The sequence below is a fragment of the Macaca thibetana genome, chromosome 7 (assembly GCF_024542745.1).
Source record: "Macaca thibetana thibetana isolate TM-01 chromosome 7, ASM2454274v1, whole genome shotgun sequence".
In the NCBI taxonomy this organism is placed as follows: Eukaryota; Metazoa; Chordata; class Mammalia; order Primates; family Cercopithecidae; genus Macaca; species Macaca thibetana.
In genome coordinates this window covers 163,863,573-163,891,560 of record NC_065584.1, presented here as the reverse complement: position 1 = coordinate 163,891,560, position 27,988 = coordinate 163,863,573, and the positions used below count along the sequence as shown (strand labels likewise).

Here is a 27,988-nt window from a genome sequence, read left to right as displayed (position 1 = left end):
TTTTTTTGAAATTTAAAGAAAAAATTTATTGAAGATCTGAAAAACAATTCCTAAAAGATTGACTTTTCCAGAAAACTAGCTACACAATGCATTGCGTCTATCATGTTAAAACGTGCATTAGACACAAATACAAAAACCATGAAACAAGCCACCATTCTTCAACAATTTGAGCAAAGATAAAATGCCTAAGTAACAACATGGATGACTTGCAAAGGATGGGCTCTTTACTTTAAGCACCATTAAAAAAAAAAAAAAAAAAAAAAAAAAAAAAAAAAGGAGCACAAATGGATGAGTGTGTTCAGTTATATACACTGAATTGAACCTTTGGCACTAGGAATCAGAGCATTTTGTCATATAGCATTAACACGTATTATAAAAGTGCGTAGTGTCAAAGGAATAGAACCACCAGCATTCAAAAGCAGCTTTGTCAACTAGGCAATAAAACACTCTACAGCATATCCCTCTGTTGTCCATCATTGAAAACACTGGCAGCAAATTTGAAATGAAAAAAAAAAGAAAAGAAAAGAAAAAAGGAGCTATTACCCCTTTTATTTTCTCTGTTTAAAAATCAAACAGAAAACAAACATCAATTGTTATACACTAACATCTTCAAAGCACATCGTTTGTACAAGAGATAGACTAAGAACAAAAATGTGTTTACGGAGATCCAAACATAAGTGAGTGAGAGGGCCTCTCACACAGCTTTCCGATGGTACTCAGGAGGAGCCACTTCGTAATCGCTGGCACTAAACAAAGTTGCAGAATTCTTTGCCAGGTACCTAAAAATAAAATATTCATTACAAAAAATTTTTAAAGTCATTATCTTAATCCAAATCTCTTCCTATATATTATAAACATAAGCCACAGAAAACACTTCCCTAAAATACATTAAACTAGACATTCTCTCACAATAAAACCACACATAATGACAATTCAGGTAAATAAGGTTCTATAATAAACAACACTATGCATATACAAAAGAATGAACTCTGGAATTACTCCCCTATTTCTAAACAGCAAAGAACAGTTATGTCTTCAGAATACCAACCTGGGAGTTTGAACTATCTTTAAGAAACAATTAACCTATTACATGACAGCATTACCCTAAAAGAACATCTAGATATTTTCTTTAGAAAAAAATCGTATCAGCCGGGAGTAGTGGCTCATGCCCGTAATCCCAGCACTTTGCGAGGCCAAGGCAGGCCGATCACCTGAGGTTGCGAGTTCAAGACCAGCCTGACCAACGTGGAGAATCCCCGTCTCTACTAAAGACACAAAATTAGCACATGGTGGCGCATGCCTGTAATCCCAGCTACTTGGGAGGCTGAGGCAGGAGAATTGCTTGAACCTGGAGGCAGAGGTTGTGGTGAGCTGAGATCACGCCATTGTAGTCCAGCATGGACAAGCGCAAATCTCCATCTCCCAAAAAAAAAAAAGAAAAAAAAGAAAAAAAAGTCATATCAGGCCAAGAGTGGGTGCTTACCCCTGTAATCACAGCACTTTGGGGGGCCGAGGCAGAAAAATTTGAGGCCAGGAGTTCAAGACCAGACTGGCCAACATGGCAAAACCCCGTCTCTACTAAAAATACAAACATTAGTCAGGCATAGTGGTATACACCTCTAATCCCAGCTACTTGGGAGGCTGAGGCACGAGAATCGCTTGAACCCAGGAGGTGGAGGTTGCAATGAGCCGTGATTGCCATCACTGCACTCCAGCCTGGGCAACAGAGCACGACTCTATCTCTAAATGAATAAACTTTTTTTTTTAAATCATTATATAAAAGAGAAGGTGAAATGTCAAGTAGTACAGCACATTCCATAAAGAAGGTATTTATCATTAGTAAAGCAAAAACAGTAAATTTTGCCTAGATTCTCAAGTCCACGTTGCAATTTTAAATTTACTGTAAAACGACTGTAATGAGAAAATTCATATACAGAAATATACAAAGTAGAAACTGAAAACTCCCACCCTTCCTCCCAACACCACTCCCAAGAAATAATCCAGTATTAACTAAGATCCACATTGGAAAGCCAGATCTTATGCAAAGATTAAAATAATGTTTCTCTACAAGTAAGAATTATACCATACTCCTCTACCACAACTTGGCTGTTTTACAAATGAAAACACAGACATCTTTATCAGTATGTTTAGAATGACCTCATCCTTTTAATTAAGTTCTTGTTTCAAATTCTTCACTATTATAAAAATGCCCTCCAAAAACTAGTAGAAACCAGGATTGCCCTTTTCTCCATTTCTTCAAACATTTAAACCTTAGCCAATCTGACAAGTGCTACTTTACTGACAGTTTATACTTACTTCTATCATTATTTTTGACATATTTTTAATGGTCCTTTGTGCTGCTATGGCTGTAAACTTCCTGTCCTACTTTTCACTGGTTTGTTCATTTCTTACCAAAGAACTCTGTGTGTATTAAAGGTACCAGCCATTTATCATAAATGGAACACTACAGAACTATGAAAATATTACATTTGTCCTCTCATATCTTAACAATTTTAAACTTCGATTCATCTAGAATTTTGGTACACGTGTGATGTTTGGTACATGACATCACACAAAGTGTGGCTTTGTTTTCTTCCAAACTGTCAGCTGTCTTATCACCATCTACCAGATTCCACTGCTTTCCCCTACTGCACCAATATGCCATCCATATACCATCTGTCATTTCTGAGACTCCACTATATTTGCACTTACTTATACTGCTCCATTACGGTCTATCTATGCCTGTACCAATACAATGTTTAATGTTTTAGCATCTATACTGCCAATCCCTCCCATTACACACTAATTTTCAAATTCATGTTTATAATTTCAAGCACAGACTTACTTTAGGAAATCATGAAGATAATTGAGTAATAAAGCAAGGCTCTTCTCATCCAGAGGTGTATAGGCCAACATTGCTCCAATTCGTACTGTTTAAACAAGAGAATTTATCCAAAATTACATCCAAGGCAGGAGCACTACAACCATGTATTTTAATTATGTGAGCAACCACCACCAATTCCTTTAAAATACATGATTTTAGGCCGAGCGTGGTGACTCACGCCTGTAATCCCAGCACTTTGGGAGGCCAAGGTAGGCAGATCACTTGAGGTCAGGAATTCGAGACCACCCTGGCCAACGTGGTGAAACCCCATCGCTACTGAAAATACAAAAATTACCACAGGTGTGGTGGTTCACGCCTGTAATCCCAGCTACTTGGGAGTCTGAGGCAGGAGAATTGCTTGAACCCAGGAGGCGGAGGTTGCAGTGAGCAGATCGCACCACTGCACTCTAGCCTGGGCAACAGAGTGAGACTCTGTCTCAAAAAAAAATTATAATAAAATAAAAATAAATAAAGTAAAATACACGATTTTTGAAACCCTTGCTCCCAAAGAGATTTTGCTATTTAACATTCTAGACAAAAGTTCAAATTAAAATGGAGTCATGTTTTGGAAAGTGAATTACTTTACCTCTTACTCATTTAGGGAAAACCCCTCCAAAAAGTAAAATCCATTATTTTCCACATGGAATATTACCAAATAATCTGAGGAGATGTGGCGCTCCATACACCTGGGACATGGGTGCATCGGGATGATCTGCAAGAATTTCGGCATACTGTGGTCTCTCAAATTTGTAGAGTAGCTGGGTGCCCAACATTACGTTGAAGTATTCTTTTATCCCTGCCACAACTTCATTAACCGCATACTCCCTGATAAATGAACAAAAATATTCCAAAACTGGTCAATGAAAAGAACTGAGATATAGAATAATTCAACCAATTTAAAGCATTAAAAACTGAGCTAGTAACAATGAACCATAGCTGAGATGTTTTAAAAGGGCATGTGAAAGCAGGGTTTGACAAACTAAAGCAATTAAGATGATTCTTACATTTTCAGATGGTTAAATTTTAAATGGTTATACAAAATACCTACATGATAGCTTAAATTTTGCCTAAAAATATTTACTATCTGGCCCTTTAAGAAAAAGTCAGCCAGCCAATTCCTGTGTCAAAGCAGTGAAATTCTATTTTGCTAGTTTCTGGTGGTACTGGTTCGGAGTCAGTACAAGTTTCGGATGACTTATTTAGAAACTTTTTCAAATGTCTTTGAGTGTATCTGAAAAATGTATATTCTTACTTATTATCTGTGTTTCCACGAGATTTCTTGTAATTTGCATAATCCTCAAGAATGGAATCCACATTCTTCTTGGCAGGAAGATAAAAGAGCTATGAAGACAAAAACATGCTTAAATATACGCACTCTCTTTTTTAAAGAAAAATTATACCAGGCAAGTTTTTATACAAAGATCAGGTAACAGTAACAGTATTTCAAATTAGGAGGCATTCAGCACTTAAAACATGGATAATGTAGCTGAGAAACTAAAAATTTAATTACAGACAGTTCTCAACTTAAAATGGTTTGACTTAATTTTCCAGCTCTCTGCTGGGTTTATTGGGATGTAACCCCACTGTAAGTTATGGGGCATCTATATATTTAAACAGTCAAATGTGGCTAATGAAACTCTACTGGACAGAACAGCAAAACTTTTAAAAACGTCAATCTGTTACACACACAACAGACATGAATGTGCCTTTGTAGTATTACCAAGTCATCATTTACCGTTATGCATATTATTTGCTAGACCTAGTCTAAAGCATTAAAATAATTATCTTTTCATCCTCTCATTAGCATTGTCAAATAGGAACTACTATTCCATTAAATGCAAAAACAAAAGCACAAAAAGACTAAGAAACTTGTCCAAGCTCACAAATAATAAGTGATACAGCCATGGCTTGAATCTTTGCAGTTTAGCTATAATTGCATAATCCTCCAAAGGATTCAAATCCAGAAAAACCGTATCCACAAACAGACTGATATGTCTCTTAAGTCTCATAATCCTCAAGCAGTCCCTAATCATCTCCCCCCACTATCCCTAACCCTACCTATGCCATTTGTTTAAATAGCTTCGTTTGTCCAAAAAATTATCAATTATAGAGTTCAATGACTGATAAACATGTCGCTCCATTAAACATCTTATTTCCTGCAAACTAATAATAGACTCAGGCGCTTAGTAAGATTCAGGTTCTTTTCAGGGTCATGAACACCTTGCAGGTGGTGGTGTGTGCTTTCTATGTCCTACCATCAGCAATGACAATAAGACAGTAAACACATGCTTCTTTGCCTTTACGAATTTTCAGAACAAGTTCCTGCCGTAGCAATCTCCAAAAACCAGTTATTTCCACCTTTATCATTACAAATTCATAAAATTTATATGTGAACTTTTATTCTTCTCCAAGTTATTCTTTCTGGTAGTAGTTCTAAAATGTTCAGCCTCTAAATTACAGTATTATTTTATCAGTCATGCCTTAATAATTCAAGTCAATATAACACTTTCCTTTAAAAACTTTTTTTGCTAGCAGGAATGTATCATACAGCTTAACAATCTGGGTAGCTTTTCAAGTTACCTGTTTTTGCCTGGTAATTAAGTCCCAGTCATCAACAAGCCACGGTTTTAGCTCTTCAGGAATCTTTACTTTAACTTCAACTCTGTTCATGAATGTTTCCTCCTAAATAGAAATAGGAAGAGTATTAAAAACCTAACCTTTCTTGCTAAAGCTAAATACCAAACATGGAAGGGAGCTTTTAGAAGCACTAGGGATAAATTCTTAAAGTAGCCAACCACACATACAGCTGTACTGTCATTTTTAAAAATTGTAAATGAAAAAGACCACACATAGTTTGCTGTTGGGAGAAAAGAATCTGACCCGAACTATAGTCTATTTAGAGCATTTTCTTGTAAAGGTAAAAATTCTTCAGTAAGGTTCCTCTTGTTCAGGAAATGAAACACACTGACTTGATATATTTTAACTTAATATTTTCTTATTTACCATTGATACCAAAACAACTATTCCAAACACAACCATCTTAAAGGTACATCTTTAACTCATAAAAATATATATCTAACACCAAAGAAATAGTCTTGTAGGTGAAGGTTACACAACAAATGATGATTAACTGGGTAGGTAAATCTAGAGCTACAGGTGAAATAAAGATGTACAGAAACATATACTTTACCCCAAAAGAGAAAATGTTTAATTTCAAGAATTAACCATGTAAGCAAATCTTGTAGAGAATCAAAGCTCCCATGGTTATGTCATATAACTGAGACTAAAAATCCTAACATGCTACTCATAAACTCAAGAAAAACTCACATTTTCAACAGTAGGATCTACCCGGGCCCTTTTCTTCCGAGGAGGCTGAGGGGTCTCACTGGTACTGCCACCATCTCCATTTCCAGGTGCTGTAAATGTTGGGGGGGAGGAGTCTCATTTTAGCTAATTTAACAAATTCTATAAGGAAAATAGTCTCTTGACACATTCTCCCTTTTCATTATATTATTTCTCCATTACACAGCTGTTACCTGAATCTAAGTTAAAGAATCATATTCCCACCAAAAATACAACTTTCACGAAGAGCTCTACCAAACATTTAGTATAGGATTTAGTATCACCACCTTCCATTTATTTATAAATGTTATCTTCTCAGTGGGAGTAATTAAGACTAAAGCAGATGAAAATAAATGCTCACGAGTTTCTCTTTGGTAAAAAAAAGGTCTCTACCACCATGTACCTATTTTATAACACTGCTGTGAAACACCTATTTGAAATAATCAATAAATATAAGCCTACTCCAAAATTTCATAGCTTTCAAAATAGTCTAACTAAAACTGTCAATGTTATAAAGGTAACATAAATTAACGTTAAGAAAGTTAATATTCTTACTTTTCTGTTTGTTCTTTTTTGTTTTCCTAAAAGGAGAGAAAAAGAAGAAAAATAATTATTTCCAGTAAAACTGCCTTTGTTTCAACTCCCTTTATCAGGGTTAAGTTCACAGAGAAATACTAACTTGGATAAAAGATCAGGTGGTAAATCGTGTCCTACTCAGACACAAGGATTTTTATTAACAATTGGTTAAATTCCCATCTCTCTCCACATAATAGAAAAAAGTAAACCAAGCCAGGCGCAGTGGCACATGCCTGTAATCCCAGCATTTTGGGAAGTGAAGGGGGGTGGATCTCTTGAGCTCAAAATTTGAGACCAGCCTGGGCAACATAGCAAATCTTCTTCTCCATAAAAAATACAAAAATTAACTGGGCATAGTGGCAAGCGCCTATAGTCCCAGCTACTTGGGAAGCTGAGGTGAGAGGATCGCTTGAGCCCAGGAGGCCAAGGCTGCAGTGAGCCGAGATTGCACCACTGCACTCCAGTCTTGGTGACAGAGTTTCAAAGACAAAAAAACAGAAAAGCAAACCAAGAACACTTTAGTAAACAACTTCGTTCTTCCAAGGTTATATTAATATGTGTTATAGTATACACTACATTATTAGACCCACCAAAAAAGTGTCAAACGTTAAAATTTTTTTCCAATTATTTCTGTTCCCCAAAATATTAACTTTTAGATTTGTGTATTTCTTTTGTTGTTGGGTTTTTTGTTTTGTTTTGGAGACAGTCTGTTGACCAGACTGGGGTACAGTGGTGCAATCACAACTCAATGCAGCCTTGACCTTCTGGGCACCAGCAATCTTCCGTCTCAGCCTCCCAGGTAGCTAGAATCACAGGCACACACGAACATGCTGGGTGAATTTTTCTGTTTTTATTTTGCAGAGATAGAGGTTTCTAGCACTATGTTGCCCAGGCTTGTATACTTCTTAAGTACCAATCTGTTATTCTATTCTCACTGGTCCAAACTTTGTTTCACTTTATTTCTTCTCTAAATTATGTTCCCTCCTGTTCAATACTACACACTCCATAATCCCACATTTAGGACAACACTTAAGTCTCCTCATCTTGATTATCATCTCCAACAGCAACTTAACTCATGTCTACTTACATACTGCCAAATGGAAAATTGCTAGTTTTGCTTTTTTATTTTATTTATTTTTTTGAGACGGGAGTTTTGCTCTGTCTGTTGGGTGATCTCGGCTCACTGCAACCTCCTCCTCCCGGGTTCAAGCAATTCTCCTGCCTCAGCCTCCCAAGTAGCTGGGTTTATAGGCACCCACCACCACTCCCAGCTAATTTTTTGTATTTTAATAGAGACGCGATTTCACCATGTTGGTCAGGCTGGTCTCAAACTCCTGATCTCAAGTGATTCGCCTACCTCCGCCTTCCAAAATGCTGCTATTACAGGCGTGTGCCACCATGCCTGGCCTAATTTTGCTTTTTTACATTATTATTTCTAGACCACAAGGGAAACAGTTTATAAAGCCCATGATTATGGATTACTTTCAATGGAAAGATACTATAACACCTGGATTTTTTTACTTTTCTGTAGCTTTAAATAATACTTATAAATGTTATTAATTAAATATATTCATTTAATTTAGGTCTAAAGGTTTGACAATTAAAATTAACTTACGTTTGGATATAAATACAAAAATCTGGCCAAACTGAAGTATAGGTTTTCTGTGTTAGTTTTGTAAAAATCTGTTGGACTGTATTTCTCGGACAAAGTCAACCATGAACTTTAGTCGCACATGTCAATATGTGAAGACTAAGGGAAACCAAGAGTCCTCACACTCAATCCTTTACCCACTCACTCTATAATATAAAACTAAAACACTGACAAGTGATCTCAACTCTAAAGTAAGAGATCTATAAAATATACAGGTTCAGCATCCCCAAGCCAAAATGCTCCAAAAATGCCAATTTCTGAGCCAACATGACATTCAAAGGAAATGCTCATTAGAGCATTTTGGATTTTGTATTTGGGATGTTCAACAGGTAAGTATAACGCAACCATCTCAAAATCCAAAAAAAGTCTGAAATATGAAACACTTCTGGTCCGAAACACTTCACACAAGGGATATTCAACCCATATACTTCAATAAGTCCCAGTAGTAAGAGACTGACATTCATGCTTCAAACATCTAGACTCAGGATCCTTCAAAAGACTCAGAAGCCAATGTGAAGAGGCTTCTACTGTTCAAGAATGGGAAATTTGAATTTTAAAGCTTTACTTCATATATTTACTCAGCCATTATTTTTGTAGTTGAAACTGCACAATACTGTATTCAAATGCAAATAACTTATGGGCATACTACCACTTGAATTTCTATGTAACTCAGCACAGTGATAAAGAATTAGTTATAAACTATTTGATAAAAATATCTTTTCTAAATAAAGAGAAATTGCTGCCTTTTAAGATATAATTACTATTAAATCTTAATGAAATACTACACTACAGTTTTACAAAGAACCAGATCATGAAAACATGTTACCACTTAATAAAACTATGAGCAATCCTCAAACAGTAACACACTTACTCCTTGCCAAACCAATTATCTTCTCACCAAAAGAGTTAAAAAAAAAAAAAAAAAAAAAAAACCGGTTTCAAACATCTCCAAATGCATTAAATGCTAGATACCTTCATTAGTAACACCTTTTTTTAAGAGGCTAGAATGCAGTGGTGCAATCACAGATCACTGCAGCCCAGAACTCCTGGCCTCAAGCAATCCTTCCTCCCTCAGCCTCCCAAAGCACTGGGGATAGCAACACCTTACTTTTAAGTAGAAAAGGCAGATCAATAAGTCTGGTAAGAAATAAAATGGCCTCTTAATAAAAATTATAATCTTTGTTTTTATTATTAACAACTACTTAAGAATACTTATTAAGTTACCACTCTTGTCATCCACTTCCAGGTACATCAACTTTTTTTTTTTTTTTCTTTTCTTCTTTTTTTTTTTTTAAGACAGGGTCTCACTCAGTTGCCAAGACTAAAGTGCAGCCTTGACCTCCTGGGCTCAAGTGATCCTCACATATTGGCTTCCTGAATAGGTGGGACTACAAGCATGTGCCACCACCCCCAGGCTAATTTTTTTATTTTTCTGTAGAACCAGGGGCTCCCGATGCTGCCCAAGTTGGTCTCAAACTCCTGGGCTCAAACCATCCTCCTGCCTCAGCCTCCCAAAGTAGGGGAATTACAGGTGTGAGCTACCACACCATCCTACACAAACTTTAAACATACAAAATGTATACATGCACATGACTTTCTCACTCTAGGCTTCTTATCAGATGTTCTAAAATCTAGAGTTAACAAGAAGTAATGGTTTTGGGCCGGAAGCAGTGGCTCACACCTGTAATCCCAGCATTTTGGGAGGCCGAGGCAGGTGGATCACCTGAGGTCAGGAGGTCAGCCTGACCAACATGGTGAAACCCCATCTCTACTAAAAATACAAAAATCAGCCAGACGTGGTCGCACATGCCTATAATCCCAGCTACTTGAGAGGCTGAGGCAGGAGAATCACTTGAACCCGGAGGCAGAGGTTGCAGTGAGCACAGATCACACACCACTGCACTCCAGCCTGGGCAACAAGAGGGAAACTCTGTCTCAAAAAAAGCAAAGGTTTTCTTGGGGGTGAAGACGGGAAGGGCAGTTATTTGAAACCTTAACTTCTCACAAATTCTTACCATGGGTTTCACTAAAGTGGGGGTTAATTGGTATGTATTTTTAGCACTTGCCAGCACTTGCTTTTTACGTTTGAAAAGGCTTGCCAAAAATTATCTCAAAACTTATAACCACTAATACTATCTTTGTAAGAGAAAACATTACACACGCATATATTTATACACACAAGTTAAAGGGAGGGGGAATCTGCTGAGGAAAATTAAGCAATATGTATTTTAAACTACTTTAATGACCTGATACCTGAGGAATGGGATTCTTACTGGTTCCGACAATGTTCCAAAAGTTTCAATTTTCAACACAGTCTAACACACAATGAGTATAAAATATTATCTTCACATATAGTATGCAAAATCAAAACAAAGAGCTTCTTACACTTCAACATTTTTCTGTTGCAGACCAGATGTCTTCTTTCCTGGGGCAGCCCCTCTCATCTTCCCCTCTGCATACTGCTCCCTTCAAAAATAATTTCAGTAATGTCAACATAAAATGAGCATTTACATGAAAAAAAAAAATTATGTCAGCCTGATTCCATTAGGAATTTATATTCAAATTCTGGCACCAAGTTTTTAACAAGTTGGACAGGGATATTTCCAAAAAATCAAACAAAATACTCAACAAAGAGAAAAAGGCTCAATTAAAATCAATGTAGTAAAAAGTGACTGTAATAGTTCTCATAGCACTGAAAATTCCATTTGCTTTGGAATTCACTAATCCCAATGTTTTATTTGTTCTTTTTTTTTTTTTTTGAGACAGAGTTTCGCTGTCACCCAGGCTAGAATGCAGTGGTGTGATCTCCGCTCACTGCAAGCCCCGCCTCCCGGGTTCACACCATTCTCCTGCCTCAGCCTCCCAAACAGCTGGAACTACAGGGGCTGCCACCATGCCCAGCTAATTTTTTGTATTTTTAGTAGAGACAGGGTTTCACCGTGTTAGCCACAATGGTCTTGATCTCCTGACCTCATAATCCACCCGCCTTGGCCTCCCAGAGTGCTGGGATTACAGGCATGAGCCACCGCACCCGGCCATCATTTTAGTTTTTTTAAATATACATTTCAACTTTGAAATTACCCTATAGATCATACAGTCTTACAGGGTCCCTTTTCCTGTGCTTTCAGAGATGAAAAACAGAATAGGAAATGCCTCGTTTGCTTTCTTGTTTCCCCACCAAATTTGTCTTCCAGAGCCCCAAAAATAAGAAAGATGTTTACCAATGAGTTCACACCTATAGCAATTTCCAAAAACATTCTGCTGTTTTCTACCTAGATCTAAGGACAAGCTTAAGTAATGGCAGGTATACTACTTCCTTTACCTAGAAATGGCCTGATTACTTGAAGTCAAAGCTGTAACACAGCAGCTGAGAGGTACCAGAAATTATTTTATAGGCAGGGCAGCCAACATGATCTCCACTGTTCATTCCATGCCCAAAAATTAATCTACAGGCATTTCTCCTTAATATTCAGTTCACAAAACAAACTTACTGATTGGCTTTTTGAAGTTCTCGCTGTTTCTGCAAATTGGTGTCCACGTATTTGAGTACTCTGCTCTCTGGAACCCACTCATCCCAACTGAAAAAGAGGAAAGTTAAAATTTAACTCAAAAATACTCTGTTCTCCAACTTATTTTCTGAGATCCAAGAGGCAAGACTGGATTTCTCTGAAATAATTTGATGAACTAGCACTACAAATGTAGTCTCAACTAAAATGAAAATCTAAAGGAAGTCTGTTCTGTAAAAAGGAAAACTTTTTATTTTCAAAAAGCAGCATTCCAAATCTAAGCTGCCGGAGTCCAAAAGCAGATTATTCAAATCATTTTTAGAAATGGCTTAAGAGTTTGGCACTTAATTAACATTCACTAAGTGATTAGCCTTATGTTATCTTAAAGACTTTAATTGTCAAAAATAAAGCACAGGAGTCAAAAACTCAGTTATTAAAAATTAAAACCAGCTGTGTGTAATGACAAAGTTCCACATAGCTTTTTGTGTTTTCATTTCATTATGAAATGAGAATAACAGTACTTATCTCAAAAAATTGTTATGAGAATACATGTAAAACACCTGCGAATCCCTGACACAAACAACACTAAAAATACGTCAGAAACATGTAAGGAAGTCTACAATACTCAAACACCAACTAGACTGGAACCTAGTCAAGTTTGTAAAGTATTAAAATGATTCGACACCATTCTTCACCTTCATTCAGTCACAAATGCACACACACTAACTTTCAAGGCTGATCAGAAAGCTGGCTTTCTAAATATTAGAAGGCAGAACCAACTCTTTTTTTTTTTTTTTTGAGACTGAGTCTGGCTCTGTCGCCCAGGCTGGAGTGCAGTGGCCGGATCTCAGCTCACTGCAAGCTCCGCCTCCCGGGTTCCCGCCATTCTCCTGCCTCAGCCTCCGGAGTAGCTGGGACCACAGGCGCCCGCCACCTCGCCTGGCTATTTTTTTTTTTTTTTTGTATTTTTTAGTAGAGACGGGGTTTCACCGTGTTAGCCAGGATGGTCTCGATCTCCTGACCTTGTGATCCGCCTGTCTCAGCCTCCCAAAGTGCTGGGATTACAGGCTTGAGCCACCGCGCCCGGCTAGAACCAACTCTCTTAAAAATGTTAAGGCATTCTGGCACTTCAAAAAGCTTGTTCAAAACACAATTTCTGATTATGTGTTTTTTCACCAAAAATGGCAAACAAAACTGTTATTTCTTAGGGAATGCTAAATTTTTTTGAGCAGTTAATCTTTTCTCCTGCTGATGGAGCTCCTTTAGTGACACAATTAGGTGTACTCTCAAGGTACCCAATTAAAAAAAAAATTAAGACTTTCTTTTGTTTAATGATTTCCCACCTCTGACCTCATATAATACAGCCAAAAGGAAAATAATAAAAAGCAATCCTGAACATGATTTCCTAGAGAAAAGTTCAAAACATGCATTTACCTAGAGGTCAGGAGGGGGTGGAGTACTGAGGGAGCTCCTTCAGGAACAGGAAAAAGGGCTACAATATCCTCACGTGTCTTCAATGATTTTTCAGAGCGCCTGGGCCTCACAGCACTTCTGATACAGACAGCATAGTACAAAGTAATCTCAGTGACCAGGTGCAGAATTTGGCTTTAGCTTTATTAAGATTCATTTACAAATGGAATATTTAAGTGTCTGTGTCAACAAATTCCAATGAGGTTTGAAAATTTAGAAATCTCAATCATCTAGTATGTTTTTGAAAAAAGATTAACTGAAGTTTAAGAAAATTCCAATTTGGGGATTAAGGTTTTGTTGTATGAATTTTAAAAAGTACCCCACACAAGCCGTTTTCAAAATGAGATTTTTGAGATATTTATGTATATATATGTGTGTGTGTGGGGGGGGGGTGTATGTGTGTATATATATATATATTTTTTTGAGATGGAATTGCACTCTTGTTGCCCAGGCAGGAGTGCAACGGTGCGATCTTGGCTCACCACAACCTCCACCTCCTGGGTTTAAGCGATTCTCCTGCCTCAGCCTCCTGAGTAGCTGGGATTATGGGCATGCACCACCACACCTGGTTAATTTTGTATTTTTAGTAGAGACGGGGTTTCTCCATGTTGGTCAGGCTTGTCTCAAACTCCCAACCTCAGGTGATCCGCCCACCTCAGCTTCCAAAGTGCTAGGATTACAGGCATGAGCCACCGTGCCTGGCCATGTATTTATATCTATTCCAATTCTCTCTAAATCAAAGGGAGTTAGCCAATTTTCACTTACAAGTTTCCATTTTAGAATGTTATAAACCCTTTCCCACTGATATAAAATGTATTTAAATAAGCAACTTGCTCTAAACACAAAGTTACTGTTAGAGTTTGCTTTATAGGTAAAGAGCTGACAATCCTTGCTGAATCAAAGAAAAATGAAGTGGACATCTTTTGCTCTAAGGAACATCACTACTAGGATAATAACAAAGCCAAACACTCAGAAATTTTTACATATAAGTCAAACATAAAAGAACTTCAGAATGTTTTCTTTTTTGTTAATACAAAGTCTTACTCCAGGCTGGAGTGCAGTGGCATGATCTCGGCTCACTGCAACCTCCACCTCCTGAATTCAAGCGATTCTCCTGTCTCAGCCTCCCAAGTAGCTGGGACTAAAGGTGCGCGCCACCACACCTAGCTAATTTTTGTATTCTTAGTAGAGATGGAGTTTCACCATGCTGGCCAGGCTGGTCTTGAACTCCTGACCTCGTGATCCACCTGCCTAGGTCTCCCAAAGTGCTGGGATTACAGGCCTGAGCCATTCTGACCGGCAAGAATTTTTTTTTTTTTTTTTTTTTTGAGACAAGTCTTGCTCTGTCACCCAGGCTGGAGTGCAGTGGCACGATCTCGGTTCACTGCAACCTCTGCCTCCCAGGTTCAAGTGGTTCTCCTGCCTCAGCCTCCCGAGCAGCTGGGATTACAGGCATGAGCCACCACACCTGGCTAATTTTTGTACTTTTGGTAGAGACAGGGTTTCACCATGGTGGCCAGGCTGGTCTCGAACTCCTGACCTTGTGATCCACCCACCTTGGCCTCCCAAAGTGCTGGGATTACAGGCGTGAGCCACCACACCCGGCCCAAATTTCAGAATTTTCTAAAGGTCATTTGTGAGTGCAATTCCGAAAGTTACAATGATCCATGGTAATAACTGAAGGCCACTCAGAAAATTTTATATATAGGTGAAGCATAAAAGAATTTCGTAATTTTTTCTTTTTCTTTTTTTTTTTTTTTTTTTTTTGAGACAGAGTCTGATTGTGTTGCCCAGGCTGATCTCGAACTCCTGACCTCAGGTGATCTGCCCACCTTGGCCTCCCCAAGTGCTGGGATTACAGGCGTGAGTCATCGCACCCATCTAGAATTTCGTAGTTTTCTAACGGTAACGTGACTACTTCCCAGAGTCACAATGATCCATGGGCAGTACTTACATAGACTAAATACACAACACGTTAGGTATTTGAATAACTCCTCCTCCTTTCAAAATGAATTTAAAGGTTTCTTTGAAGACTTCCTAAAGCTAAGATCATTCTTTCAATATTGCATATATTTATCTACACGCCAAGTCAACCAAAGACATTTCTGATATATTCCTCAGTACATCTACAAAGATAGTAACAAATCTAATATTTGATGCCATTTCTTCTTAACTTTCCCCAACAGTAATTAATATGTGTCAAATTAGCTGAGAACAAAAAAATCTACACAAACCTATCATTTCTTTGAGTTACTGGACTACAATACACCAAAGAGGAAAATTTTTCGAAGCAGTAAAATCAGAAAATACAAAGCATTTGGTATTTTCACAATTTGTGACAAGCTACAAATGCCGCTTAAAATCCAGTCTTTGCGCTGTACACATCTATGTGTGCAATTTTATACAGGGTATCTATTGTATGTGAAAAAGAACTAAGCACAAAAGCTGTATTCATAGTTACTAAGGTGAAATTCTAAAATAATTTTTTAAGGTTTTTAAAAATATCTTCTTTATTCTATTCCTCTTTTTTTTTTTTTTTTTTTTTTGAGACGGAGTCTCGCTCTGCCGCCCAGGCTGGAGTGCAGTGGCCGGATCTCAGCTCACTGCAAGCTCCGCCTCCCGGGTTCACGCCATTCTCCTGCCTCAGCCTCCCGAGTAGTTGGGACTACAGGCGCCTGCCACCGCGCCCGGCTATTTTTTTTTTTTGTATTTTTTAGTAGAGACGGGGTTTCACCATGTTAGCCAGGATGGTCTCGATCTCCTGGCCTCGTGATCCGCCCGTCTCGGCCTCCCAAAGTGCTGGGATTACAGGCTTGAGCCACCGCGCCCGGCCTATTCTATTCCTTTTTCATAGTTTCCTTTACTTCGTTTCTTATGTGTTCAATCTTTTTTTTTTTTTTTTCTGAGTCTCGCTCTGCAGCCTAGGCTGGAATACAGCGGTGCGATCTCAGCTCAATGCAATCTCCACCTCCGGGGTTCAAGTGATTCTCCTGCCTCAATCTCCTGAACAGCTGGGACTACAGGCATGTGCCACCACACCTGGCTAATTTTTTTTATTTTTTTATTTTTTATTTTTTTTATTTTTTTTGAGACGGAGTCTCGCTGTGTCTCCCAGGCTGGAGTGCAGTGGCCTGATCTCGGCTCACTGCAAGCTCCGCCTCCCGGGTTCACGCCATTCTCCCGCCTCAGCCTCCCAAGTAGCTGAGACTACAGGCGCCCGCCACCACGCCCGGCTAGTTTTTTGCATTTTTAGTAGAGACGGGGTTTCACCATGTTAGCCAGGATAGTCTCGATCTCCTGACCTCGTGATCCACCCGCCTCGGCCTCCCAAAGTGCTGGGATTACAGGTTTGAGCCACCGCGCCCGGCCATTTTTTTTATTTTTAGTAGAGATGGGGTTTCACCATGTTGCCCAGGCTGGAGTCGAACTCCTGACCTCAAGTGATCCAACCACTTTGGCCTCCCAAAGTGCTGAGATTAGAGGCGTGAGCCACCACACCCAGCCTCAAACACTTCTTTGTAATTTTTATTTGCTTAATTATAAGAGGGGTGTCTAGCTATGTTGCCCAGGCTGGCCTCAAACTCCTGGGCTCGACCTCAGCCTCCCAAGAAGCTAAAACTATAGGTACCAGCATACTGGCTCTAAAACAATTTCTTTAAAATGCAGGAGGTGGAGGAGAGTAAGCCTAACCCATAAATTTGCTTTGTATTTTTCTCTTATATCCTTTATGGTCTTTCCCACTCATAGTATGCATAAAATTAGTATCTTTCCTGTAGAGAAATGAGATTCTCCTAACACTCTCAACTTTATCTGGATATTGTCAGAATATTAACACATAAAATGTAAGTCTAATAGAGACTGAAATGCAGTTTTAGCAAGGCACTGTTTAGTAATAAAAAGCTATGAGATACACTACGAGTCACTATTTTCCTGTTTCCTAGATATTAGAATCCACTTAGTACTAAAAGCACAGTTTACTTTCACCAAGACAGTTTTCTCCATTATTTTCCCAACTTCTCAATATTTATAATACAAGTCCATGAGGCTGGAGTTACCTATCATTATTAGATATTACCTATCATTATTAGAAATAGATGTTATTGTTTCTTTTTAAAGGAGTCCAGGTCTTGCTCTGTTACTCAGGCTAGAGTGCAGTGGCACATCATAGTTCACTGCAGCCTCAAACTCCTGGGCTCAAATAATCCCCCTGCCTCAGCCTTCCAAGTAGCTGAGGCTACAGGTGCGCACCACCACATCTCACTGATTATTAGAAATACTTTAATTATCATTAACTGGGAAAAAAACCCACAAGTTGTCAGGATGCACTTCTATGCATTTCAGATTTCTACCTTTCCACATTTATATTAATGGAAGTGAAATGTCTAATAAATTCTCAGCTGAAAACATCTGACACGTGCAAACAACTTCCTAACAAAGAAATAAAATTAACTGGGTTGGTCACCTAGATGGAGTACTATATGAAACAAGACCAAAGTCACAGGGCCAGTGAACTTCACAGGGAAAAAAAAAAAAAAAAAAAAAAAAACTCCTTCCATAGTAACAGAATACTTATCAAATCAGATGGCACTGCTCCCATGGTAAACCAGGTACCATAGCCTGAGTCAGGTGACACAAAGCCTTAAGTTACTAGAGGGCAATTTTGCAAGAACAATACTAAATAGCAATGGCAGTGCTATCTTTGAAGGACAAAGCATCATTAATAAAATGTAAAACCTCCCACAGTAAAAATTACAAGTCTTTTAATTACAATCACCAAATAGGAGACTTGGGTAAATTTTTAGACAGGGTTATTTGTGAGGCCCAAGGAGAAAAGTCTCATCACTGAAAAAGAGCTCCACTGGATGGACATTCTAGAATGTGTTCAATTTATACCCACTGTCCATTCCTGGAAATAGATCAGTAACATTGGTGCTTTACATACACACGCGCGCGCGCGCACACACACACACACACACACACACACACAAAAAGGCCGGGCACAGTGACTCACACCTGTAATCCCAGCACTTTGGGAGGATCACCTGAGGTCAGGAGTTCAAGACCAGCCTGGCCAATGTGGTGAAACTCTGTCTCTACTAAAAACACAAAAAATTAGCTGGGCGTGGTGGCAGCTGCCTGTAATCCCAGCTACTCAGGAGGCTGAGGCAGGAGAATCGCTTGGAACCCAGGAGGCAGAGGTTGCAGTGAGCCAAGCTCATGCCATTGCACTCCAGCCCAGGCAAAAAAAGTGAAATTCCATCTCCAAAATAAAAAAAAAGGCTTAACTCCTAGGGGTGAGAAATTAAGACTCTATAATTGAATTTCTGTGTTAAATCATGCTAAAAACTGGGTCACATTAGGTCATTTTCTGTCAACACTAAATCATGTTTCCGAAGTTCAGAAAATGAGTTGGTAAATTCTGTCTTTATTTCTCAATGAAGCAACCTTTATCCTTTCCCCTTTTCTAGACAGAAAACCCAACTGGTTTTCAACACAGCTGCTTGAAATAACATATATAATCAATGTTTGTGGTAAGGCCAAAAAATTCAGGCCATCCTAAAAACGTACCAAAACCGGGAAAAAAAAAAAAAAAAAAAAAAAACAGAAACAAAACAGAAAAATGTGATTGCCACATTCAACCAGAATAATTGGTTGACTATATGACTATTAGGTATTACACTAGCACATAATAAATACTCCCAAGAACCAAGTATATTTAAATTAAAATGGCTCAGTACCCTAATTTCCAATAGTTTTGTCACACTACAAATGATTCACCCTTGCTTCAATATGTATATTACATTAAAACTGCAGAAGAATTGAAAAGCATATGCTTGTTAAGCCAGTCCGTGACACAAGCTATCTTGTTAATTATAAATAAAATTGTAAGATCTAATACTCACTTTTTATTCCAACCACTGTAATGTATAAAGTATTTCACTTGTTTGTCCTTTATGGCAACCTTTACACACTGAAATTAAAAAAAAAATAATAATTCACTTAGAAATTTTTTAAAGAGACACTACCTTTTCAAATCATCCTTCAAAGACACTCTACACAAGCTTTATGGTGGCCTAAACAAAAGGACTAAGAGAACACTATTTAAGCTTGCAGAATACTCAAGTTACAAAACTGCAGATTAGTCACAAAAGGTCCAACAAAGCTGAGAACCACAAGCAAAAAAGGTCACCCTAAATCTTTAATCAATGGATTACAAAAGCCATCCAAGGACAGCTAAAGAAAGCTATGCTTGTGTTTTCTCAGTCTAATTAGCCAGGAGCTATATTTATTTCTAAAGCAAATTCCTCTAAAGCAAAGTCTTTAAACTATATTATAAAAGAACTTCATTGGCTTATGAAAGGCAGTAAACGGACCTGTTTGAGAAAAATTAAACAACTTGTAAAGCAATGAATTAAAAATATTTCACATTTTTCTTAAAAGCAACCAGACAAAAGGAATTATTAGAAGCAAGTCATTAACTATGACAAGTGATGACTAACTGGATTTGGATTTAAAAGTCTTTAAGAGAAAACCAAAATAACCACAACAGTTTAATTTGTTTTGATAGCTTCAATTCAAAAATTGTTCACCAGAGTGTCAGCTGCCAGGAGAAAACTCAGCCAGTTTAGTAGAGTTTGCCAAACATTGATACACAAAAAACAACATTCGGGATAAAAATGATTAACAGGACACACAATTTTTTTTTTTTTTTTGGTAGAGAGAGTCTTGCTATCTTGCCCAGACTGATCTCAAAACTCCTGGCCTCAAGAGATCCTCCTGCCTTGGCTCCCCAAAGCCCTGGGATGACAGGCTTGTAAGTCACGGCACCTGGCCATGAGCCGTAATTTAGCACTTATAAACTGTATAAACGTTATATCATTAAGATATATGTACATATACATATACTTAGAAATTCCTGACCATCTCCATACATCCAAATTCAGCCATTTTAGGATTTTTTTTAAGAGAGTCTCCCGCGGGGTGGTGGCTCATGCCTCTAATCCCAACACTTTGGGAGGCCAAGGCGGGTGGATCACAAGGTCAGGAGTTCAAGACCACCCTGGTCAACATAATGAAACCCCGTCTCTACTAAAACTACAAAAATTAGCTGGGTGTGGTGACTGGCCCCTGTAATCCCAGCTACTCAAGAGGCTGAGGCAGGAGCCGGGAGGCAGAGGGGCAGAGGTCGCACCACTGCACTCCAGCCTGGGCGACAGAGCAATACTGGGGGGGGGGGGGCAGGGGGGGCAGGCAAGCGGGAGAGACAGTCTCGCTTGGTTGCCCAGACTGGCCTTGAACTCCTGGGCTCAAGCAATCCTCTAGCCTCAGCCTTCTGAGTAGTTGAAACTACATGCATGTGCCACCGCGTTTGGCTCTTCAGAACTTTAAAAACACACTTCTGTGTATTTAGAGCACAGGAAAAAAAAAAGTAGTGAAAATGGCTAATATTTAGTCAGAATTGTCTGACACTTTATAATTAAGGCTATTTTCAGACACATATAGCATAAAACTATTCAAGAATTTATGCAGAAATTGCATAAATTAAACATACTGTTTTGTACTTTACGGGTTCATTTTTAGAGCTACAACTGTTTAATGTATAGTCAAGTCTTAAATATTTTTACTAAAAAAGTTATCAGAAACAAAATACTGTAACTTTTTTTGACTTTGGAATGCATTCTCCTGCTTACCTTCAGCTAAATGTAAAATCAGTTTTTAAAACTTGAGCACACTCTGATACAAATGAAGCCTCCCAGGATTCAAATTTTGCCAGACAAACCAACAATCAAAAGTTAAATGTATTTATTTTAAATATTAGCTTTTACTTTTAACCTAATATAATTAGCTCAATGCTTACTCAGCATATATTTACTTTTAAAAGTAACTTGAGCAATGTTTTCTCACCAAGTCATTAACCATAAAATGCTATTTTTTCCCACAACCCATCTTCCCCTTCTAACACTCCCCTCAAATGCTACTTCCAGATCGGTAAGAAAAGCGGAAGAGAGTAGCAATGTTTTTATTTATTTGAGCCACTAGGCAAAACAATAAAAATCCCAGAAAGATGAAGAAATTTATTAACTACGAACCTAAAACAGGCAACTCTCTTACTGAGGCAACAACAAAACACTGCACTTGTATAGTAAATGGTCAGATCTAACCAGTAGTTTTGGCCAACTTCTCAACAGAAAACAAGTTTCATACCTTTGCTTCATAAAGAAGAGGCCCATGAAAGCACAGCACTCGCTCACCTGTAAAGGGAGAAAAAGTACTGGATTAATTGTAATTTCTTCTCATCTATAAGATGATTCACATCTTAGAGAGTCATCACACTATTATTAGGGTATTCCTAGCCAAATTAGGAAAAGCCGGGACAGCTATAGAGTACCACTTTGGCTCAAACTTCAACCACACCCTACAACAAAAATACCGTTGGTATCCGATGGTAAAAACAAAAACAATTTATTAGCAGATCAATCTACTTAAATAATTAAATCATCTATCACCTGTCAAGCACATAGGTAGAATCTCCTGCAACACTGTCAAGGTTGGTTGGTTTTAACTGTACATCTGAAAATACAGTTATTTAAAGATTTCCTCATCTGGTTTTCTAAGTTGAGGACCTTTATTCTCCACTTGTATATCTGCTTCCAACCCTTTTACTCAGTAAAATATCCTACAAATTAAAATATCAATACACATCAGAGATTGGCTGGATTAAGGGGTCTCACTATGTTCATTCCGCAAATGTGGAATGATGTTCTAAGTGCTAAGCTGCTTCAATGAACAAAGAAATGAGACAATAAAGCCTAACCTTTGGAACTTAACAGTCTATGTTGAGCCTACTCGCAAGACTAAACAAAATGTCAGGACCTGGAAGTCTTGGAAGCAATTCTACGCAGTACCTCAGATTACATTTGACTACAGCTGAAAGATTTTGCACACATTTTCAGTCCACTTGGTTTCAACAGACCCACGGACAACTGAAATATCCAACAATGTCAGCTCTTTTTTAGCTCTAAAATTAACAGAGCAGGCATGATGAGGTGGCTCACGCCTATAATCCCAGTACTTAGGGAAGCCGAGGTGGGTGGATCACCTGAGGTCAGGAGTTTGAGACCAGCCTGGCCAAGAGGAGAAACCCTATCTCTTCTAAAAGTACAAAAAATTAGCCAGGCATGGTGGTGTGTGCCTATAATCCCAGCTACTCAGGAGGCTGAGGCACAAGAATCGCTTGAACCCAGGAGGTGGAGGTTGCAGTGAGCTAAGATCGTGCCACTGCACTTCAGCCTGGGTGAGAATGAGACTCCATCTCTTATATACATATATACACACACACACATACACACATATATACAAACACATATATACACACACACACACGTACGTATACACATATACACACACACACACACACATATACCACCCGGACATGGGGGTGCACACCTCTAGTCCCAGCTACTCGAGAGGCTGAGACAGGAGAATTGCTTGAACCCAGGAGCTGGAGGTTGCAGTGAGCAGAGATCACACCACTGCACTCCAGCCCGGATGACAGAGCAAGACTCTGCCTCAAAAAAAAATTAAAATTTAAAATATATTTTTAAACTATGTATTTTCAAGCCTCACCAGAGACCCATATTACAAGAATCTCCCAGAGCACGACCTATTAACTTTATTTAATTCTTGTAAGTGGTTCACTCTATAAAGAATCACTGCTAGAGGCTGCTGGACCTACGCAAAGCATTTCTGCATTTAAGTGGAGATTGGAAAACAGGGAGATCAAAGACTTCTCCAACAGCCCAGGAACAAGAACTAAAATGGTTAAACCATACTGCTAGTAACAGCGCCAAAGATCAGATCAGATCTGTGTTTCCTAATTTCACTCTCCAGGTACATTTTAAAGGCACTCTGAAAATGGCCTACCATTTTTTCCCCCTTCGCTGCTGCTGCCGGAAAAAAGTGCACTGAAACGGAGGCCCTCTGACCTCCATTCTAGCTAGAGGCCCTAGTATTCTGTTGAAAAAATACACATCGCTGAGGAGTATGACCCAGGACAGCAAATGCTCCATCTCAAAAACAGAACAAAACAAAACAAACAAAAAAAAGCATTTCCAATGGAAAACCAAGTCCACTGCAAAGAAGTCACTATGCCTTAAGAATTGCTTATAGAACGTTCAAATAAAAAAACTTTTTTACAAGTTTACAAGAATCATTAAAAACACTATTTCTCGGCCGGGCGCAGCGGCTCGCACCTGTAATCCCATTAACTTTGAAGGTAGGCTGATGACGAGGTCAGGAGATTGAGACCATCCTGGCCAACATGGTGAAACACTGTCTCTACTAAAAATACAAAAATTAGCTGGGTGCGGTGTCGCATGCCTGTAATCCCAGCTATTCAGAAGGCTGAGATAGGAGAATCGCTTGAACCCAGGAGGCGGAGGCTGCAGTGACCCAAGATCCGCGCCACTGCATTCCAGCCTGGGCAACAGAGCAAGACTGCCTCAAAAAGAAAACAAAAACAAAAACACACACAAAAAAACACTATTTCTCACCACTCTTTTTTCTACCATTACATTACTCTGGAGTGTTTCAAGACGATTCTGTTAGCATTCATAAAATATTCCTTTTCCCTTGCAAGATATTCTCTGATCATCTTATAAATAAATTTTTTTTTTTGAGATGGAGTCTCGCTCTGTGGCCCAGGCTGGAGTGCGATGGCACGACATCGGCCTACTGCCACCCCCGCCTCCTGGGTTCAAGCGATTCTCCTGCCTCAGCCTCCCGAGTAGCTGGAATTACAGGCGCCTGTCACCACGCTTTGCTAATTTTTGTATTTTTGGTAGAGACTGGGTTTCACCAGGTTGGCCAGGCTTGGTCCCGAACTCCTGACCTCAGTCTCCCAAAGTGCTGGGATTAGAGGCGTGAATCACCGCGCCCGGCCCACTAAAATCCTTTTTAAAAGGTGGTTATACAATTCCATTTTAAACACAAGTAGAAAACACATCTGGAAAATAATGTTAAGTACAGAATCTCTCACATAGCTTTCAAAACCTTACTTGGGGATACCTTGGTTCCTACCTTTCTCCAATTACACCACTTAAAACAGCACAAGGGGGCCGGGCGCGGTGGCTCAAGCCTGTAATCTCAGCACTTTGGGAGGCCGAGACGGGCAGATCACGAGGTCAGGAGATCGACACCATCCTGGCTAACACGGTGAAACCCCGTCTCTACTAAAAAAATACAAAAAGACTAGCCGGGCGAGGTGGCGGGCTCCTGTAGTCCCAGCTACTCGGGAGGCTGAGGCAGGAGAATGGCGTAAACCCGGGAGGCGGAGCTTGCAGTGAGCTGAGATCCGGCCACTGCACTCCAGCCTGGGCGACAGAGCGAGACTCCGTCTCAAAAAAAACAAAAAAGAAAAGGCACAAGGAATTCTCTGCTGCTATTCCCCTCTTAACTAGCAACCCTCTAGAACTAAAGCGCTTCCTTAAACAGCCAACCTTAGGCTGTTCCTACAGAAGCGATTAACTTTTTGTGCCTTGACAGTCTGATACAGCCTACGAGCCGAATGGTTTCATAAATACATAAAACACACAGTAGTACAAAGGCAACCAACTGTATCGAAACACCAAAACATTTTAAATGTCACGTTCTATGACATTACAGGACAAAGACTTGGCTAGTCATCCAGCAACTACCCTAATTTTGAAGAAACGAGAATGATTGATAACTGAAAACATCTTCCGCAACTGTAATGCTGAGATATGAAAATACACTGAAAATACTAATGCGGCGTTTTTTTTCGGGGTTTGGGGGGAGGAATTACACTGTTAACTGAAAACTAAACTTGGGTACACAGAAAAAACACATCTTCCTCATTCAATTTCACGGACCCTCTGAATGCACTGACTAAGAATATCTGCTCTAAAACGTCTAGTAAAATAATGAATCCATAGGAGGTAGAGTCACAGATTCTCAAGGTGGGAGAAGGGTATTAAAAGTCACACCGCTGAGCGCGATAGCTCACGCCCGTAATCCTCCCACTTTGGGAGGCCAAGGCGGGTGGATCGCTTGAGCCCAAGACTTCAAGACCAGCCTGGGCATCATGAAACTCCGTCCCTACCAAAAATACAAAAAAAAAAAAAAACCCCACAAAGAAAGAAAAAACCCCTAAAAACAAAACAGAACAAAACTCAGCCGGGCATGAGGGCGCGCGTCAGTGATCCGAGCTACTTGGGAGGCTCGCTTTAGCCCGGGGGGGCAGAGGTGAGCCGAGTACCATAACTGCCCTCCAGCCTAGGTGACAGAGTGAGACATCGTCTCAAAAATATAAACAGGCCGGCCGCGGTGGCTCAAGCCTGTAATCCCAGCACTTTGGGAGGCCGAGACGGGCGGATCACGAGGTCAGGAGATCGAGACCATCCTGGCTAACATGGTGAAACCCCCGTCTCTACTAAAAATACAAAAAACTAGCCGGGCGAGGTGGCGGGCGCCTGTAGTCCCAGCTACTTGGGAGGCTGAGGCAGGAGAATGGCGTAAACCCGGGAGGCGGAGCTTGCAGTGAGCTGAGATCTGGCCACTGCACTCCAGCCTGGGCGACAGAGCGAGACTCCGTCTCAAAAAAAAAAAAAAAAAAAAAAAAAAAAAAATATATATATATATATATATATATAAACAAAAAAGTCACTCGTTAACAAAATACCCCTAAAACTCCCTTAAATATCCCATAAGATACGCAGTACTACGGTTTAAGATTTATGTCTCTAAAAGGAATTTTAATACAAGTCTAAAAATCCCTAGAACAAAAATAGTACGCATGGAAACACCGTATTTACGGTAACTAGCATAAATTTCCATAGCAATGAAAACGAATATTAGAGTGTTCCTCCTTTTCAACAGGATTTTACTTCCTTTTTAGCTATTAGACCTCCACCTTATTATACATAAATTGAAGCGTTGTGAAAATTTAAAGAGCTGCCTTCCACTGGCAGTCTAACCCTAGCCAAACCTCATGCCAATCGAAAACCAATTAATAAAAATAAACTCAACTTTCAAGTCACTGTTAAACACTGCAACTAATCAAACAATTACTGCATTTAAAAAATGACGTCGTCGGCCGGGCGCGGTGGCTCAAGCCTGTAATCCCAGCACTTTGGGAGGCCGAGACGGGCGGATCACGAGGTCAGGAGTTCGAGACCATCCTGGCTAACCCGGTGAAACCCCGTCTCTACTAAAAATACAAAAAACTAGCCGGGCGAGGTGGCGGGCGCCTGTAGTCCCGGCTACTCGGGAGGCTGAGGCAGGAGAATGGCGTAAAAACCCGGGAGGCAGAGCTTGCAGTGAGCTGAGATCCGGCCACTGCACTCCAGCCTGGGCGACACAGCGAGACTCCGTCTCAAAAAAAAAAAAAAAAAAAAAAAAAAAAAAAATGACGTCGAGACAATGGGACTTACAAATGTAAACGGCGTTAACACTGCATTCAGATCATTTTTATTTACTTTTTACGAGCAACTGCAAAGCGAGAGCGCACTAACATTACCATAGGATCTTGGCACTGCGCCTAAGAGCAGAGTGAGGCCTCCAGGCAACACAAAGCGGAGGAAAACGCTCATCCCACTGATCCTTTTTTTTTTTTTCTGTCCCCACCCACCACTCTGAGGTAAGCGAAGGGTCCCGGCAACCTTGCGGTCTTCGTGGAAGGGGGCGCTGCATCTGCCCTGAAGCTGCGCCTGCATACGGGGCAGAGACGCCAGCGGCCATGATGAAGCCGCCATGTTGCAACGGCCATTTTACAACGCAGTTCTCCCGCCCCGTGGCGCCAAACCCACCCCCATCTGCAGCTCCGAGTCTCCACCGAACGCGACCACCCCGGGGCTCCAGGGAGCACCTAACCGCCCGTCGTGGCTGCCCAAGCGGCCAGGCGCGCTGCAGGACAGCCAGAAACCACCGCCGCCCCTCCCCCCGCCGCCACATCACTTCCCCTAACCGCCGCCATGGCGCCTTGGTCGCCTCCCTACAATAGGCTGCTCTCTCCGCGCCCTCTTCCTCAGAACAATAACAAACACTTGACGAGGGTGTGCCACGCGCCAAACGCTCCGTCTCCCACTCTAACGCCTGCGTAGCACTCTCGCTTCACAAAGCGCTCACAATGACGCATCGGAATTGCCATCCGCAATGCGCTTTCCCCGCACAAAGCACTATCCGCCGCCTTCTCAGGGTGCACCCCGAGCCACCCCCGGCCCTCAAATCTCAACCACCTCGAGCCCGCCTCCATCTCCTGCGCCGTTAGGTGCCTTTTTCCCAAAGGCGCACACTCACCCTCCTGGAATTTAGGCTTCGGGTCCTGCTTCGGCGCCATTTATAAGTGATTCGCCGCCTCCTCCTTCTCCCACCACCCCCGACTACCGCCCCCTACTCTCTACCCCACCCAACTCCGCGTCAGACGCGCCGTCAGGCACTGCCAGCTCTACATCCTGGGCCGGATTTGCCAGCGCCCGCAGACCTCACAGCAGCGCGACCCGCGCAGCCGCTGCTCCAGCCAACGACAACCCGCCGCGCCCG

The 27,988-nt window shown here is 40.3% G+C and overlaps 1 protein-coding gene across 6 annotated transcripts; it reads right to left on the bottom strand.

Moving 5' to 3' along the window:
* On the bottom strand, positions 1 to 27,873 carry MORF4L1 (mortality factor 4 like 1). 6 transcript variants are annotated; one of them, XM_050799987.1, is made up of 13 exons: positions 27,746 to 27,861; positions 21,635 to 21,681; positions 19,333 to 19,400; positions 13,394 to 13,510; positions 11,945 to 12,031; positions 10,839 to 10,919; positions 6,782 to 6,807; positions 6,212 to 6,300; positions 5,465 to 5,566; positions 4,137 to 4,225; positions 3,537 to 3,709; positions 2,846 to 2,930; positions 1 to 779 (listed from the first exon to the last, which is right to left on the bottom strand). In XM_050799987.1, exons 1-13 carry the CDS (start codon positions 27,783 to 27,785, stop codon positions 695 to 697), a joined length of 1,089 nt encoding a protein of 362 aa, XP_050655944.1. In that variant the 5' UTR covers positions 27,786 to 27,861; the 3' UTR covers positions 1 to 694. The 6 variants fall into 6 exon arrangements, with proteins under 6 accessions (XP_050655944.1, XP_050655940.1, XP_050655939.1 ...); XM_050799983.1 differs by lacking the exon at positions 13,394 to 13,510 and having other exon boundaries at positions 27,746 to 27,873; XM_050799982.1 differs by lacking the exons at positions 13,394 to 13,510; positions 27,746 to 27,861 and adding an exon at positions 27,109 to 27,211.
* Positions 27,874 to 27,988: the final 115 nt, after the last annotated feature.